This window comes from Martes martes (genome assembly GCF_963455335.1).
Source record: "Martes martes genome assembly, chromosome: 5".
In the NCBI taxonomy this organism is placed as follows: domain Eukaryota; kingdom Metazoa; phylum Chordata; class Mammalia; order Carnivora; family Mustelidae; genus Martes; species Martes martes.
In genome coordinates this window covers 60,291,726-60,310,375 of record NC_137892.1, presented here as the reverse complement: position 1 = coordinate 60,310,375, position 18,650 = coordinate 60,291,726, and the positions used below count along the sequence as shown (strand labels likewise).

Here is an 18,650-nt window from a genome sequence, read left to right as displayed (position 1 = left end):
TGCTCCTCCCCCGTACTTGTTTTCTCTTTCTCTCTCTCAAGTAAATAAATAAAGTAAAATACAATAAAAACAAATGAAGTAGTTAGAGACTAAACACAGGAATTGGGTGCCCAGGTGGCTCAGTCAGTTAAGCATCTGCCTTCAGATCAGCTCATGACCCCAGGATCCTGAAGTTAGGCCTTCAGCTGTGCATCATTGGGCTCCTTTCTCATCAGGAAGCCTGCTTCTCCCTCTGCTCCTTCCCCTTCTCATGCTCTTTCTTTGGCGCTCTCCCTCTTTCTCTCAAATAAATAAATAAAATCTTTAAAAATAAATTAAATACAGGAATCAAAACCTGCTAAGCATTAAAATCTTTGTTCTTGTACCATTTATTATTATTAAAATTTCCCCCACATAAATCAAAGGAAAATACAAGATTTATAAGCTGAGGATTCTCATCCAAACACTGTTTTTCTTCCATTCTGAGGATGTGAGTGAAAATGATTTCATTGGCTGTTAATATCTCTAGTGAATAATGAAAGCAAAATGATTGTCAGAGAAGTCTACAAAGGTGAATAAACACTCCAGAGGTGTCCCAAAGATAGGATGCTAACATAATTATGTAACCTTAATCCACTGGCCACATTTGGGACTAGCTGAAAATAAAAATTTAAAAAAGAAGAAAAAAAAACCACACAGGAGACAAGCCACATTACTATAACTTCAAATCATTAATAGCTAAGGAAGTTATTTCTCTTTGGCCCAAAAAAATATTTTCAATTAATCTTACTCATAATCTATACTGATGAAAATTATCTATTCATAAACTAAGGAGGATTTTACATAAAATGTATATGTACCTTAAAACTTCCAAATACATGTGCTTGTGTTATTCCTTAACATTACTTAATAACTTATAAAATGTAAGCATTACATTTTGTCCAACTATCATAAAATTCTCATAATACTCTTCGATTCATGATGAATTCATATTTTAAAGTATCATTAAAATACCTTGTGTGCTAAATTCAAGCATCATATACTAAGCATCATACATTCAACATTTAATCCTCCCATTATTATGCCTATTTGGTTGAGGAGGGAGCTAAAGCTTAAAGAGGTTAAATAATTTGCCTAGGGGACACAATTGGTTAGCAGTAGAGCTGAGCTTGAACTTTTATTTCTTACATTATTTTACCTCTATTGTGAGTATGGTATTAAGAGTTCTCATTTCAAGATGGCTCATGCTGATTACGGGCAAGTTTATGCAGCTCTGGCACTCCAAGCAGCATCAGCTGTTATAAATGTAGTAGATACCTGTCCTAGATAAGACAGCAAACACTTTGTTATCCTACCTTTGACCCTCATACTCCAACTCATTTCCTGAGTATCCTATGGCAACCACCCCCTCACCCCACATGCAGCTGCCAGTAATGCATGGATGCCTCAATATAGACCAGACTCAGAAGAGACAACTCTTCTGAGTCCCATTTATATCTACTGTCTAGAATTAGCCACTCAGGATGTTTAAAAGGGAACTGTAATTAATGTCTTATTAATAGTGGGCCACTAAATTCTGCTCTGTATTGAACAAATATCATCTGTTACTGAGATGAGCACTGGTTACAATTCACAAAATTTCAATTCTAATTCTAAATCTGACCTTGACAAAATAGTTTGTTTTTCTTTTTTTCATTAGTTTCTTTGTGTGAAAACAAAGAATATGGGGCGCCCGGGTGGCTCAGTCATTGGGCATCTGCCTTTGGCTCAGGTCGTGATCCTGGGGTCCTGGGTCCTGGGATTGAGCCCTGCATTGGGCTCCCAGCTCAGCGGGAAGCCTGCTTATCCTTCTCCCACTCCCTCTGCATGTGTTCCCCCTCTGGCTGTCTCTCTCTCTCTCTCTGTCAAATAACTAAACAAATAAAACTTTTTAAAAAAGAATATATTATATATTTTATGAACTTCTGTACAGATAAAAGAGATGGTATATGCAAAAGTACTTTTAAAAGAATAAAGATATTCTAAAAAATTCTCATAACTAGTATGGTGTGAAAAAAAAGCCTTTCTATTAAGAGTAAAATTTGCCCAGTTTCCTTTCTAATCCTTAATATTTAGTGGAAAATTCCATAATTATTTACAATGTCTGCTCATCACCAAATTTTTCTATTTTTTCATTCTTTTCCTATTCTCCCAGACATATTTTGATTTTTCTTTATAACTTAACCACCTCTGTTCTTTGCTTTCTCTCTGCTAAGACTTTTCATTGCCTTCTCACCAAGATTATACTCCCATTTTAGTTGTCATCTGGATTGTCTTATCTTGTGTTTAACTTTTTAAAAAGTTTTTATTTCAACTCCAGCTAGTTAGCATGATAATTAGTTTCACATTAGTTTCAGGTATAATATTAGTTTAATATTAGTGTAATATTAGTTTATTAATATAATATTAGTTTCAGGTGTACAATATAGTGATTCGACAACTCCATACATCACCCAGTGCTCATCACAAGTGCACTCCTTAATCCCTGTCCCTATTTTACCCATCCCCCAGCCTATTTTAACTCAATTCAAATAAATGCCTATTATAGGCAAGACATACAAGATGAGTAAGAAACAGTCTGACGATGATAATTATTATATCATTCTAGTGAGCCAACTGACTAATTCAATGCTATTATTTTCACATGGGTATTTGGTTATTCTTAGCTATACCTGATGTCATCCATTAGACTCCAAAATCATTAGAGTGCTAGCGTACTGTAATATTTGACTTCCCGTTCCCAGTGAAAGAAACTGAATTCTCATGATAATCTTAGTTATTAGTTTATTTTTTCTGCTTCATCATACATACTTAATTTCAGGATATAAATACATGGGCCCAAAGTAATTTCAAAAGGTGTTTTACATATAAAATTAAGAAAGAATAAAGCATAATTTCTGCCATTAAAATATTAAATAGGAAGATTTTAAAAGTGTCTATTTTTAAGTTACCCAAATTGAAAAGGACATTAATTTCAGGAGAACGAAGTTTCCTGGCATTTCTGTTTCTGAAATTCACAGAAGCCTTGGGAACTTTCATTAAAGAAAACAAACAGGAAATACATTTTCAAAGGGGATTTGATCTGGGTAAAGGTAACGAACACAGGAGGCATAGGAAATACTATAGCACTGGGCTGGGTGTAAACTGGGAAAGAAAAAAAGAAGCGGTAAAGGAAATTACATTAGAAACAAGGAAAAACTTCCAGAAAATAAAATCACACACTTCCTTCCACCTATACTAAAAAGCAGAAATTGCCCTTTCCTCTCCAATTCTTCCACCTCTTGATTTCCCTGAATTTCTTTTTTTTCTGCACTTCTCTGCATGTTTCCCTTTCATATATCTTCAACCTCCCTATTCTTTTCATCTCAATCTATATACATGCTCAAATTTATTCTATTTTAAAAAGAAAAATGTGGGGCACCTGGATAGCTCAGTCGGTTAAGTGTCTGCCTTCAACTCAGGTCATTATCCCAGGGTCCTGAAGTTAGGCCTTCAGCCCTGCATCATTGTTGGGGTGGGGGGGGGGTCCTTTCTCAGTAGGGAGTCTGCTTCTCCTCTACTCCTCCACCACCCACTCATGCTCTCTCTCTCACTCAAATAAAATCTTTAAAAAAAAAAATTGGTTAATCCTGAAACTACTCCATGTGGCACCACACACTTCAGCTATTCTCAGTAACCCTTGAGGTGGAAAAATGAATTAAAGCAGCCTTCTGAATCTCACTTTCACCCCCTTCCCAATTTAGGAAAATCTCTGGGTCCTTTTACATACACTTGCTGCAGAATTTAATCTCTACATTAAATATCTTACCTGGTTCCCATACATTATTCTCTCCTGATTACTCTTCTTCCTCTCCAATTAGTTTCCTTTGAGGCTGCTCTTCATCTACCCAGGCTTAAATGTTGACTTTCCTCAGGATTCCAACCCCAGGCCCTGCTCTTACTTGTTACATTGGGCAGTTGAATCTATAAATACTTTTCACCAATAGTATGGTCTGTGCTCATAATTCCCAAACCACTATAGACCTGTCTCAGATGTATAGACCCATATCTCTGACCTTGTATTAGGGCAACTCTATATGAATGTCACTTAGGCATCTCAAAATTAAACCTGTCCAAGACAAATCGTGACCTTTTCTCCAAAGTTTGTTGCTCTTTCTATCAGTCAATGACATCACAGCTCACCTCAAATCTAAAATCTGGGAAACTTCTCCTTCACATTCCAACTATTCTACTTTCCGTTTGCTATCACCTCTCAACTGGACAATTACACTTAATTATAAGTAGACTCTATCTCTGTTCTCAGACTTCTTCAATCCATCTCTATGTTGATGTCAAGTGAATATCTAAAAGCACAAATCTAATCATGTCATGTACAGTGTTTAAAATCTTTGTGCTTTCATCTAAAACCCTTGATGTACTTCAGGACTTCATAATTTAGCCCCTGCCTTTGTCTTTATCCTTATACTCTATCACTTCATAGTACTGTAACTACAATTCACCTGATCCAAACTACCAGTCACTTCTTGGATTCATGATCATTCCTTTTGAGACTCCACACTAATTATTCCTTGTCCAAAATATCCTTTGTTCACTCCGCTTCCAGCTCAGCTCAGACTCACTTTTTCTATAAAGCCTGTCCTAAATCTCACAAGCTGAAAGAAGCATTCCTCCTGAATTGCTATTAAAACTAGTATATACCTCAGTTATAATACTATTAACTGTCTATCTTTCCTGTACTTATCCCCTTGAGGGAAGCATAGTTTTGTACTTTGTAAATATTTGATGAAGAAACTTAAACAACAGGACAACTCCATTTTCAAATATTCTAAAAAAAAAAAAAAAAAAAAAAGTGAAAAGAAGTCACAGAATTGCAACTTGTCCATCCAAAAGGGACCCTGCATTTGACCAAATGAGCAAGCACTAAGTTCTAGAAGAATATACATAATCCTATTCATGTGGACCTTACTGACAGCATTAACAGCTTCCCAGGTTTAAGAAAGAAAGAAAGAAAGAAAGAAAGAAAGAAAGAAAGAAAGAAAGAAAGAAAGAAAGAAAGAAAGAAAAAGAAAGAGTAACCATTATCATAATCCTGAATCCCTAACCTAGGGCACATATGATAAAGCAAAGCTCTAAAAAGAGTTAAGGATTAAAAAGGTCAGGCATCTTGTATTGTCAAGATGTCCGTTTTTCCCAACTTGATCTACAGATTCAAAGCAATCTTAATCAAAATCCCAACAAATTATTTTGTGGATAGCAAAAACTCATTCTAAAATTTAAATGGAGAAGAGAAAGACCCAGAATAGTCAACACAATATTAAAGAAGAACAAAGTTGGAGGGCTGATACTTTCCAACTTTAAGACTTACTATAAAGGAAACAGTCAACAAAACAAAGAGTCAACCCATGGAATGGGAGAAGATATTCACAAATGACACTACAGAGAAAGGGTTGATACCCAAGGTCTATAAAGAACTCCTCAAACTCAACATCCAAAAAACAGATAATCATGTCAAAAAATGGGCAGAAGACATGAACAGACACTTCTCCAATGAAGACATACAAATGGCTAGCAGACACATGAAAAAATGTTCATCATCATTAGCCATCAGGGAAATTCAAATCAAAACCACACTGAGATACCACCTTATACCAGTTAGAATGGCAAAGATTAACAAGATAGGAAACAACAAATGTTGGAGAGAATATGGAGAAAGGGAACCCTCTTACACTGTTGGTGGAAATGCAAGTTGGTGCAGCCACTTTGGAAAACAGTGTAGAGATTTCTCAAAAAATTAAGAGTAGAGCTACCCTATGACCCTGCAATTGCACTATTGGGTATTTACCCCAAAGATACAGATGTAGTGAAAAGAAGGGCCATATGTACCCCAGTGTTCATAGTAGCAATGTTCACAATAGCCAAACCATGAAAAGAGCCAAGATGCCCTTCAATAGACAAAAGGATAAGGAAGATGTGGTCTATATATACAATGGAATATTACTCAGCCATCAGAAAGGATGAATACCCAACTTTTGTATCAACATGAATGGGACTGGAGGAGATTATGCTGAGTGAAATAAGTCAAGCAGAGAAAGTCAATTATCATACGGTTTCACTTACTTGTGGAACATAAGAAAGAACATGGAGGACATTAGGAGAAGGAAAGGAAAAGTGAATGGGAGGAAATCAGAGGGGCAGGCAAACCATGAGAGACTGTGGACTCTGAGAAACAAACTGAGGGTTTTAGAGGGGAGGGGGAAGGGGGAATGGGTGAGCCTCATGGTGGATATTAAGGCGGGCATGTGTTGCATGGAACACTGGGTGTGGTGCATAAACAGGGAATCTTGGAACACTGGGGATAAAAGAACTACACACACACACACACACACACACACACACAGACTATTCTTTTTTGATAAAAAAAAAGACTTACTATAAAACTATAGTAATCAAGACAGTGTGGTATTGGTGAAAAATTAGACACTGCAACAGTGGGACAGAATAGAGAGCCAGAAAAAAATCTACATATATAGTCAACTGAACTTTGACAAAGGAGCAAAGGCAATGCAATAGAGCAAAGATAGTCTCCTCCACAAAAGGTACCAGAACAACTAGATATCCACATGCAAAAACATGAATCTAGACAAAGACCTTATATTCACGACAAAAATTAAAACACATGGATGTTCATAATAGCTTTGTTCATAACTGCCAAAATTTGGAAGCAACCAAAATGTCCTTCAGGAGGTGAACGTATAAATAAACCATGATATATCCAGACAATGGAATGTAATTCAGTACTAAAAAGAAATGAGCTGTCAAGCCATGAAAAGACATGGAGAAACTTTAAGTGCATATTGCTAAGTGAAAGAAGCCAATATGAAAAGACTACATACTGTATGATTCCAACTAAATGATTCTGGAAAAGGCAAAACTATGGAGACAGTAGAAGGATCAGTGGTTGCCAAGGGTGGAGCATAAGAGTGGGACAGAAGAAAAGGCAGAGCACAGAGGATTTTTAGGGCAGTGAAAATACTCTGTATGATGGACCATATCACTATATATTTGTTCAAAACCACAGAATGTACAACACCAAGAATGAACTGTAATATAAACTATGGACTTTGGATAATTACAAATGTGTCAATGTAGGTTCATAAACTCTAACAAATGTACCACTCTAATGGGGAATGTTATTATGGAGGAGGTTAGGCCTATTTGGGGTCAGAAGGTATCTTCCCTATAACTGTGTTGTGAATCTACTAAAAACTGCTCTGGAAAAAAAATTCTAATTAAAAAAAGAAAGAAAGAAAAATCAAAGGGACCTCTGAAACAGTTAACAGCAACAAAAAAAGGTCAAAGCATCCGATGCATTTAAGGCCCACAGTCATGGCTGTCTATACACAATGAAAGTCTGGGATCTGGGCAGTTTTCTGTAGGAGAGGATCCATAGCTTTTCATTGGTTCTCAGAGGATCCCATAATCTCACAATCATTAAGAACCACTTATTTACACAGATGAAGTAAGCTCCTCAAAGGGTTTGTTGGTAGTTTCAGGGGAGAAAATTTAAAAACACTGAGAATATTGTACCCATATTTTGCATGTGCTACACTTAAATTGAATAGACTGTAAAATACATATGTGCCCATTTTTTATCATTTCTTTGATATCTCCAACTACATACAAATTAAAATTAGTTAAAACACCAAAGCCACAGAGGAAAAGCTCCCTTGAATCTTAGAGCCATAGAAAAAGGAAGAGCAAATGACATTTAAGACCTATACCTTCTGATAGTTAAGACTGAAAAAGCTAACGTATTTTGTGAGGTATTATCAACTATCAACAGTATGAAAATATGTTAAATTCACAAGAAATGGAGCAAAAGAGAAACAGGCACAAGAAATAAAATTAATTCTTTAATGGAAAATTTTCAAAATCTTCACTTTGTTAGCTCACTAATCCAATAGGGACAGACTCCTAAATTGGTTTCTTACACTACTTTTAGACCTAAGTGGAAACATACAAAATATAAGGTGTACACAGGTGAGGAGACTCAATTACATTTGGCAAACAGCTAAATTTTTATAGGATAGATCTAGATATCATAAATACATACTATATAAAATGAGAAATTGACTTTTATGATACGCATTATAACAGCTTAGTCTTAAACCCCAGGAAAACAACTCAATGATAGTGCTTAACTGCAATAAACCGTTGTTCCAAATACAGGAACAGCTCTGAGCCAAAGGACTGCACCTGTTCCTGCCATACATATGTGAGACAAACAAGGGAAACCCACAACCACAACCGATCAAGTGCGGTTCCATTCACCACAGAACCTCTAGTAAGGCATGTTTTCAGGAGACAGGTTAAAAAGATGATGGCATTAAATAACGTGCCAAGGAAACCAAGTGCTTGGCACAAGAAGAGAGCTTCTGTTTTTCTCTTTTAATTAAGATGCTGAGAGATGAATATATAAGCCACTGAGCAGAAAATGCTTCTAAATTGAAGAAATGTAAACAAATAGCCTAGCTTGTCCATGTGGACACCTGAACCGCACTGCAGCTGCAGAAAAGTCACAGACCTGGACATACTGGTATTAGAGTGAAATTTATAAGTTCTGCTATCAACTGGGCCTTTAGTATAGTCTGATGGTCTCTTTAGTGTTCCTACATAGCTCTATCCCTGAATCTACAGTGAACTATTTCAGTTTTTCTTCTGGACTATTCTTCACTGTCCTAAAAATTCACCACTGCCTCTACCTTCTGTATCCTCGGGTTTAGTTGAGATCATGAGGGTCTAAAAGCCAGGAAGAATGACCTCACCAGAAACAAACCATGCTAGCAGCTTGATCTTGGATGTCCAGCTTCTGGAAATGTGAGAAAAGAAATTTATGTTGTTGAAGTCATGTAGTCTATGGTATTTTATTACGGCAGCCTAAGCTGACTAACAGAACCATACTTGGAGTAGGAGATTGCATATACCAAACCCAGTTCCAGCTTCACTCAATAGTACTATCTTTAAGTTAAAGAAGACTAAAGCTGGTTTTGAGCTTTTTTTAAAGTGCTACCTTTCATAAAATAATTTTAGAAAACAAAAATGAGTAAATAAAAAAGAAGCATGAAATTATTAACAGGTATAGTGCAGGCCTCTGAAATACATCATCGATCTAATAAAAATGGAATAAAAGATACTTACCACCACCAAGAATGTAAGAATCCTGGTGGTTCCCCCAATGTGATGTTTTTTTCCCATCTTATCTAAAATGAATAAAAGAGATATTAAATACTTTCCTAATAATACCTTTTTCCACAAATATTACAAACCAATATTTTCCCATTTAAAATACTAAGGTAATATATAAGATTTTAATCATTTTCATATTACCCTTTATTCAAGTTTTGTAAGTACTCATTTTACATAGTGATTTATTGATTGACTAGTTTGAGAAGATGCACCATTACTTTCCTGAATTTGCTTTCCACTGTGCCAGGACTTTTAGGAGAGACTTCTGGAACCTAAGGAATTTCAGGACCTCAAGGCACATCAAAATCACCATTATTAACATCACTACAAAAATCAATTATTACTACTAACCATGGACTTAATATGTGCAGACTCCAAATTACACCTTAAGGATCGAGTTTTTAAATAAATTCCTGATTTGAGGGGATGGAGAGAAAGAAGGCATATGTCTTCCATAAAGTAAGAGTTTGAAAAAAGCGCCTCGGTAGCACAGTCAGTTGTATGTCCGACTCACTGAGGTCAGGACATGATCTCAGGGTCATGAGATTGAGCTCCAACCTCAGCAGAAAGTCTGCTTAGGGGGCGCCTGGGTGGCTCAGTGGGTTAAGGCCTCTGCCTTCGGCTCAGGTCATGATCTCAGGATCCTGGGATCAAGCCCCACGTTGGGCTCTCTGCTCGCCAGGGAGCCTGCTTCCCTTCCTCTCTCTCTCTGCCTGCCTCTCTGCCTACATTGTGATCTCTGTCAAATAAATAAAATCTTTAAAAAAAAAAAAAAAGAAAGTCTGCTTAGGACTCTCTCTTCCTTTCCCTCTGCCCCTTCCCACTCCTCCTCCCACACTCACACTCTCTCTAATTGATCAATCCTTAAAAAAATTTTAAAAAAGTGTTCAAAAAGATGGAAATATTAACTTTACAAATGTTTGTATTTAGATATATATTTACATATATATTCATATATATTTATGTATTATATTTATATTTCAGATGAGTTGGAGTTCACTATAAAAAATTGAAAACAAGGTCAATATCTCTAAAAAATTAAAACTTCTGACTAAATACTCTTTACAAATTAAATTTGGAAGTTGGAAAGCCGGGTAGGTATTTATACAGTGTCTTTTCTAAGCACTGATAGCAGTAAACACAAAAGATAAAAATTTTTGCATTCAGGAAGATGATACTTCAGTAAAGAAGACATATCATAAACAAAAAAAAGCAAAAAATAAAAAGGAGAGGGAGAGAAATTATTTTTATATTAGAAGTAGAAGGTGACAAATGCTAAGGAGAAAAACAAATCAGGGAAGGAGGACAATGAAAATGGAAAACAATAAGAAATAAGCTATAATTTCAATTAAGGTGATCCAGAAAGCCCTCAAAAACAATCTTTAGGCAGGGGCACCTGGCTGGCTCAGTCAGAAGAACATGCAGCTCTTGATCTCAGGGTCCTGAGTTTGAGCCCCATGGTGGGTATAGAGATTGCTTAAATAATTAAATAAATGAATAAATAAGAACTTGAAAAAAAAAACAACAACAATCTTTATGTATAAGCATGATTTTGTTTTTTAGTTTAAATAATTAGGGATGCTTGAGTGGTCCAATCAGTTAAAAGTCCAACTCCTGATTTCAGCTCAGGACATGAGCTCAGGATCATGAGATCAAGCCCTGGGTAGGGCTCTGCACTAGGCGTGGAGCCTGCTTAAGATTCTCTCTCCCTCTTTTTCTGCCCCTCCCCCTACCTGCACATGTGCATTCGTGTTCTCTCTAAAGATAATTAATTAAAAATTATTTAACAATATTCCAATCAGCAAAATATGCCCATAGTCCCTTAACATATCTAGGAAGTAAACAACCAGATAATTATAAATTTCAAAAAAAAATCAAGAAATCCTTTCTATCACCTACTACGGAAGAACTTAGAAATTCTTGTCCCAAAAGGATTAAAATAAATAAATAAAAGTTTTAAGATAGGACTTGAGAAGGTGGCCCAAACTGTTAAAAAAGAAAGAAAAGAGGTAACTCTCTAAGGTAAAGATAGGAAACCATAACTAAAATCACCAAAATCATCATTTTTTAAGACTTCTTAAATATACAAAATGTAAACCAATGGGAACTTTAAAGTAATTTGCTCTCAAAAAACAAAAATTTTCTGAAAGTGAGGAAATTATATATGTGATAGTCATTTTTTGAAAGAGCTAAAGGAGAAATCCTAGGGATTAATGAACTTGAATTCATAGACTGAGTATGAACAATGAACCCAAACATGTTATATTATATAAATAAAAGCCAGATCCTGACTTGAATTCTCCTAAGAGTAATACAAATAACTTTTATATCTCTGCTACCTTCTATCTGAATTTCTGTTAATTATTATTGTTACCTTCTTGGTTCATGAAAAAATAAGAAATGGTAGTACTTCATGAGTCTGAGGATAAATGAAACTCTGATGTCCTGTTAAATTTATAACTTAATCAAAAACCTATTTCTCATCTTTCAATCTTTTCTCTTACCATTTGTTCACTATTTGGTGTCTTCTTGAAATGGCATAATAATGAACCTTACAGAGATGTCCCAGACACATAAGTATTTCTAATCCCTGGAATCATCCTAATTATATAAACAGCAACTTTTTCAAGGTAGCATCCCTACATTTCATCTCAGTTTATCCTAACTTGACAGATTATGACTACAAAATAAAGCAAAAAGCGCAATGCTCAATCAAAAGGAGACTGTGAAATGACTTAGGTTACAGTGAAAGTGGCATGACTAGGTCTTACTGTTGAACTGTGTTGGAGGAGGCATTCGACTCAGTCTAACATGAGTCCTCCTGTGTTATGGCTGGGGCTTAGCAGTTCCATCCTGCACTTTCACAAGCAACCACGAGCAAAAGTAATCGAGGAAAAAGTACCTACACAGTTTACACTCAATATGGACTTTTGTGAAAGAAGTTTAAAAGTAATGCGTTTTTTTTTCCATTTGTATTTTCAACAGTATTGTGTCTTATGTTCATCAGAGCAGCTCAAAATGCCTCCCATATATCATCTTTTTCATCCTTATAATAGTCTTTACTACACAACATTCACATTTCTCACTTTAAATTCCAAGTAAGTTGCAAACACAGCTAAAATTTTGGCCCATCATATTGAAAATAACACAAAAGCCATCCTTTTATAGTTATTGAATAAACAACAATTAATGCTTTAGGTTATTCCTAAGAAATGGTTATATGTAAGAATATGTTTCCATAGTGAATGGGTTTTTGTTTTTGTTCTTGGCCTCCAAACTAATTACTATTTTAGGTATTATTTGTTTATAGGAAGCATGAGATGATGCTAAGGAAAACAGAACCAGGTTTCTATAGAATCCTGATCTATAGAAAACTAAGGCACATTCATTGCCACATTGTTAGAAACAATGAAAATTAGAAACAACCTGAAAGCATTCACCAACTGTGAATGTAAAATAAAATTTTATACTTACATACTATAGAAGAGTGGCAATCATTAAGAAGAATATGACATATCTACATAGAAAGAGAGCCATGTTATATTGGCTTTTCAAGTTTGAGATTTGGAAGATTATGAACAATATGTATAGTGTAAAACTTTTTTTTTAAATGACTTTTTTACTGGGGGAAGGGGTGGGAGGGGAAAGAATGAATCTTAAGCAGGCTCTACACCCCGTACACTGTGTGACATGGGGCTTAATCTCACAATCCTCAGATCAGGACCTGAGCTGAAATCACTTAACCAACTGAGTGAGCCAGGTACCCCTAAACCTTCTCTATTTAAAAGAAATTGTGCATATATGTATGTGTGCATTTGGGTGTACACATATTAAAGAAAGCATACCAAACTTAAGGTTATTAATCTCTGGAAAAGGGTAAAGGAAGACTTTCATTTTAAAATCATATTCATCTATATAGTTTAATTTTTTTTCTTACTAAACATGTATTAATGATGGACATGGTTGAGGAATGGCCTGAAAATACCTCTAAATGACAATGGCCATTTTAGAAAAAATTCTGCTATTTATGAAAGGGCATTTTCTGTTGTATTGAGTTTCATGGGCTTCAGTCTTTTTTGGGTATTTGAATGACCTGTATGGAAACTATTTCTCTCTTTATTCTATTTTTCCTTCTTTCATTACCCCAGCTCCGATATACATTTTTCATCCTAAGGCTTTTTAAAGCTGTTGGGTCAGCCACCTCCCTTCCTTCCATCATTTGCCCAGCTCAAAGCTGTATTCTCCTATAACTTACAGATAAATCTCAATACCCATTCCCACTGCCATATTCTACATTCGAGGGCCTTGTCTGTGATTATGCTGTGTCTCTACTGTATGACCTGGCATTTTCAGCATTTCTATACAAGTGGAGAGCCAAACAATGAATGAACAGAAACTCTAGTGGCAGGGGTAAGACATGCCATATGGCTTATAAGTGATAATTATAATTTATAAATGCCCATACTATTTAATAAAGCAATTCTTCTAGGAATTTATCCTATAAATATGCTCATGTGTGCAAAATTTTATATATATATATTTTTTTTTTTCAGTAAAGCATTATTTGTAATTGCAAAAGACTGGAAACAACCCAAATGGCCATATGTCCATTAGTAGGGGAGGGGGCTGTTGAAATATATTATGGCACATTTCATAGAAGGAAATACCCTACCACCATAAAAAGAATAATGAAGTTTCATGAACAACCACTATAAAACAATTTAAGTCAAACAAATGAAACAAAAATTAAAGCATGTAACAGTGTGTATAGTAAATTAGTATTTATATAAACAAGGAAAAAAATGATACACACACATAGATATACAGATACACACTTGCTTAGCTTTTCATTATTACTTGCATTCGGCAATACTGGAATATTACCTATTATCACTCAGCCCCACACTCACTCTTCTTTGTCCATTCTACACTAAGTGCTAGGATTCTGAAAATTATGTTTCCTAGTTTCCTGTTCAGCTCTGCCATTAGAAGAATGCTAGCTGGAGATCAAATGGCAGGAGGAAGAGGAGAGGCTTCCTGACCGTGGCTCCAAAAGTGAACTAGTTGCTGGTTGCAGCAGCAGTAGCTACAGCAGCTACAGCATGGGACAATTGTGGATGTCCGCAGCTCCTTTTCAGAGGTTCTAGCCTTGTCAATGTGGGACCTCTTTGAATGGTCCAGACCCACTTCGACAGCACCTGCAATAGCACAGCAGTAGGCTTGACATTCATGGACTCTGAACTTTTCAGAGTATTCCTAAATCATTTCATACTTTTTGAGAACCAGTGTTCTAAAATGTTAATATCATAAATGGATAAAGCTAGTTTCTGTGTTAAGAAAAGAATCTATATATATACCTACATATATATGTATATTAAAAGACTCGAATTTTGCCTAGGAACAAATATATATATTTGTATATCTATATGTACATATATATACACATACAATATATATATGTACATATATATACAAATATATATTTGTGTGTGTATATATATAATATATATATTTGACCTTCAGCTCAGCTTATGATCTCTGGATCCTGGGATTGAGCCCCACCTTTTGGGCTCCTGGTTCAGCGGGGTGCCTGCTTCTCCTCCCTCTCCCTCTGCCTCTTCCCCTGCTCATGCTCTCTCTCTCTCTCTCTCTCTCTCTGTACTCTCTGTCTCAAATGAATGAATAAAATCTTAAAAAAAATTTTTTGCCATATTTGTATATATATGTACATACATATACAAATATGTATATATACACAAATATATATTTGTATATATACATATACATACAATATATGTACATATAGATATACAAATATATATATTTGTTCCTAGACAAAATTTGAGTCTTTTAATTTAGATATAACCTACCATTTTCATTAATTTTCTAAAATCTTCCATGTATAGATGCATCTATATACTAACCTAAATGTAAGAAAAAAAAAAGAATAATTTCATTTTAATTTAAAAAACTAACCAAATAGACATATAACGGGAAGAAAAATCTGATCCAACTTTAAAGCATATAATCCAAAACTGTGCTGTTCAACAGGGTATCCCCTAGCATATGTGGTTCTTTAAATTTAAATGAATGTTCTTCATTCAGTCTAGTCACTTTTCAAGTGCTCAAGAGTCACATGAAACCAGTGGAGAATTTACTAGAAGCACAGATTAAAAATCATCTCCTAATAACAGGAAGTTTTATTGAATAGCTCTGTTCTATTCTAGAAGGTAGAAATCCTCTTAAAGGCTACACCCAAGTGAGAGACTGAGCTGCTGAGATATACAAGCTACTTGTGCAGATGATGTCTTTTATTGGGAAAACTCTCTGATGGATCCTTTCTATTTTTGTTTTTATTTTTTGGGCTAGAAAAGTAGAGGCTCCTAGGAATGGTTGGAAAGTAGAGAATGAATACTTAATATGCCACATAATAAAATAACAATAATTCAGGAGGCTGCTGATAATCTCCCAGGAAGATGATGTCTGAGATGTCTAGGAGAATTCAGAAAAGAAGACAATGGGAGAGATTGTGAGGAGTCAACAAGACAGAAGACAACTGGGAGCCCTCAGGTAAACAGCTAGTAAGAAATTCCCATGGCAAGGAGACCAAAAAAGTTAATGTTTAATATTCAAGTTGATGTTTCCTGCACTGTACAAGGCTGAATACCGTTCAATTTTCCCCTAATCTTCAGTAACAATCTTTTATATACAAGGGCAACAACCCAGTGGAGCTTGGAGGCTATAAGAGAAATATGAAACTCAGACAAAGAAAAGGCAGCAGACATAAGGAGGAGGAGCAGTGGGGCTGTAAATACTTGGTGGGAGCAAGAAATTACAGCAAAAGAACCTCCAGGCCCCTCTTCCCCTAGTAAGCCCGAGACATGTTAGAGAAAACTTGTGGGAACCTGTAATATTAGGGGGTAGAGCTGGAGCTGTTTTGATAGGAAAGGTAACTCCAAGAGGCAGGAGAATTTCAGGCCATCCCAGTGACAGATACTTGGAACATACATGTACACATAAGACATTTATTTATATTTCTACTCCACTATAGAAACTACACAAGGTAAAAAGAATTAGTCAAGAAGTTTAAAAATAACACTTTGAGTATGTACTGCATGCTAGGCCCTTCTAAGCACTTTTACAGGTACTAACTCATTAAACCTCAGCACAACTTTAAAGTATTATTACAATTATCTTCTTTTTATAATTAAGAAAACTAACTAAGTAAGCGAGATAATTCAAACCCAGTAGGCTGGCCCCAAAGCAATTACTCTTACCTAACATACTATGTTGCCTCCAAACTAAAGTTCAAGAAATTGGTTAGGAAATTTTTATTTTTTCTTTTCAGTGAAAGATAAGCAGAACAAAATTTTAGAGTCTCTGATGTTCAATAATTTAACATTCTTAATAAAATCTAAAGAAGCAATCTGCTACATGTTTTTAAGCTACTATTTCTGAGTAACTTACTGGCTGATTTATGGCAAATAAGGGCTATTAACATAAACAATGTAAAATTCTTAAGAAGGAAAAAAATCTTGGTATCTGCAACAATCTAGTTCTTAATTGTATTTGGTAAGGTCACAAAGCCTCATTCTGAGGCATGACAAACAACATGTAAAATTTAAGGAGTAAATTGGAATTACCTTTGCATAATAAAATGAGATACCCAGAAAAAGGATAGTTTCTAATGAATTCAAAGTAACAAAAATTGACATAGAATGTAAAGATTTCTTAGTATTCTATTTGTAATTATTAAATACTGAAAGATAATAACAGATAAATAAAAGATAATAAAAGATAAAGCTGAGGAAGAGTTCTATATAGAGACTATTTCTAAAGAATGTTCAATATGAGGGGATGGGGTAATTGGGAGAGGGACATTAAGGAGGGCATGTGAGGTAATGAACACTGGGTATTTAGATTGATGAATCACTGAGCTCTATCTCTGAAATGAATAATACACTATATGGTACTTAACTGAATTTAAAATTAAAAAAAAAAGAATGTTCAATTTTGTCCTAATGGGGGTAAGAAAATTTCAAACTGTAGAAACTATATTTGGGATGCAGGTACTAGTTTAGAATCTATCATCAATCGGATATAACAATGAGCTAGTTAACATAACCTGGGTAGTGATGTGATTTCTATCATTAGTTCAATGCGATCTCTTTTAACTAAGGAAAAAAAAAACTAGCTGGGCTAATTGTTCTAGGCTCTGTTCTGGCTGGTAACAAAAGCTATTAAGAGCAGTTCAGTTTCTGATAGCCCAGGCCAAGGGCATTATCAGAAAGGCCAAACCCATGGGGTACGTGGGCGGTCAGATGGTTAGGTGTCTGACTCTCAATCTCAGCTCTGGTTTTAATCTCAGGGTCCTAAAGTTAAGCCCCAAATGGGCTCCAGGCTGAGTGTAGAACCTACTTTTAGAAAAGAAAAAAAAAAAAAAAAAGGCCAAACTCAGTGAGAGACTGGGCTCTGAGACATACATCTTACTTTTTCAGATGATGTCTAGAGTTCCAATGTGACCTTTTCACAACTTCACCATAGAGGAAACCCATATTAAGAAAGGGTGGCTCAACACAGCAAATCCTGATTCAAAAGGGCTCATTAATGTCATAGTCACCCATATCCTCATTCATTCTGACAGAGAATGACAAAATGGGAAGAAGCATTCTACTTCGCTCTAAACCAGGGTAAGAACATTGAACATCTGAGTGATTGCTGACACTTTAATCATTTCCTTTGTATCATAATACCCAACCCAAATAAACAGGTCTTCCTAGTTTTTCTTTAAGTTCCTTGTTAAACTGTCCTGAATTAGGTAAAAAATCTGGGGATAGACTCACGAGAACTTAGATAAGATGGTCCTTTACTTCTCAAACTATTTAAGAAGTCATTCTACAACAAGCAGCCTTTAATTTTCTATATGATCCAAGTGAAAGTAAGAGAGAAAGCAATGCTAAACAGGGTACGAAGCCCTAAAAGATTACATTCTCCTTCCTTTATTAACCATAGCTGGGGAGCAGGGGAAATGGTACTGCCGTTGACGCAGACACCAGAGTACAAACCAAACAACGTTTCTCTTTTATTTAAAGAGCATCAAAAGCTCCCTTTTGCCAGAAGATAAAGTCCAAGCTTCCTGGCACAGTATGCAAAAGTCTTCAGCCCTGAGAAAACCTTCCTAAGGAGAAGCAAATTCTCCTTATTGGGAGGGATTTTAGGCAAAGTAAAGCCCAGGTGACAGAAGCCTATGGTATTTATAGGCAAATACAAGCAGCTAGTTATTGTCGAAACTTAGTGTGAGGAAGATTATGGAAAGGTACTGAAATTTACCCAACCAAAATTATTCAGAACTCTAGGGTGTACTTAGCAATGGCCTGTCACAAATC

General features: G+C 35.5%; 1 protein-coding gene across 4 annotated transcripts in view; it reads right to left on the bottom strand.

Moving 5' to 3' along the window:
* SSBP2 (single stranded DNA binding protein 2) overlaps nt 1-18,650 on the bottom strand; it is a 298,558-nt gene that overhangs the window by 199,579 nt on the left and 80,329 nt on the right. For all 4 annotated transcript variants that reach the window (XM_080804679.1, XM_080804678.1, XM_080804680.1 and 1 more), the window contains exon 3: nt 9,217-9,278. In XM_080804679.1, the coding sequence (XP_080660805.1) occupies nt 9,217-9,278 (62 nt within the window). The remainder of the gene's footprint in view (nt 1-9,216; nt 9,279-18,650) is intronic.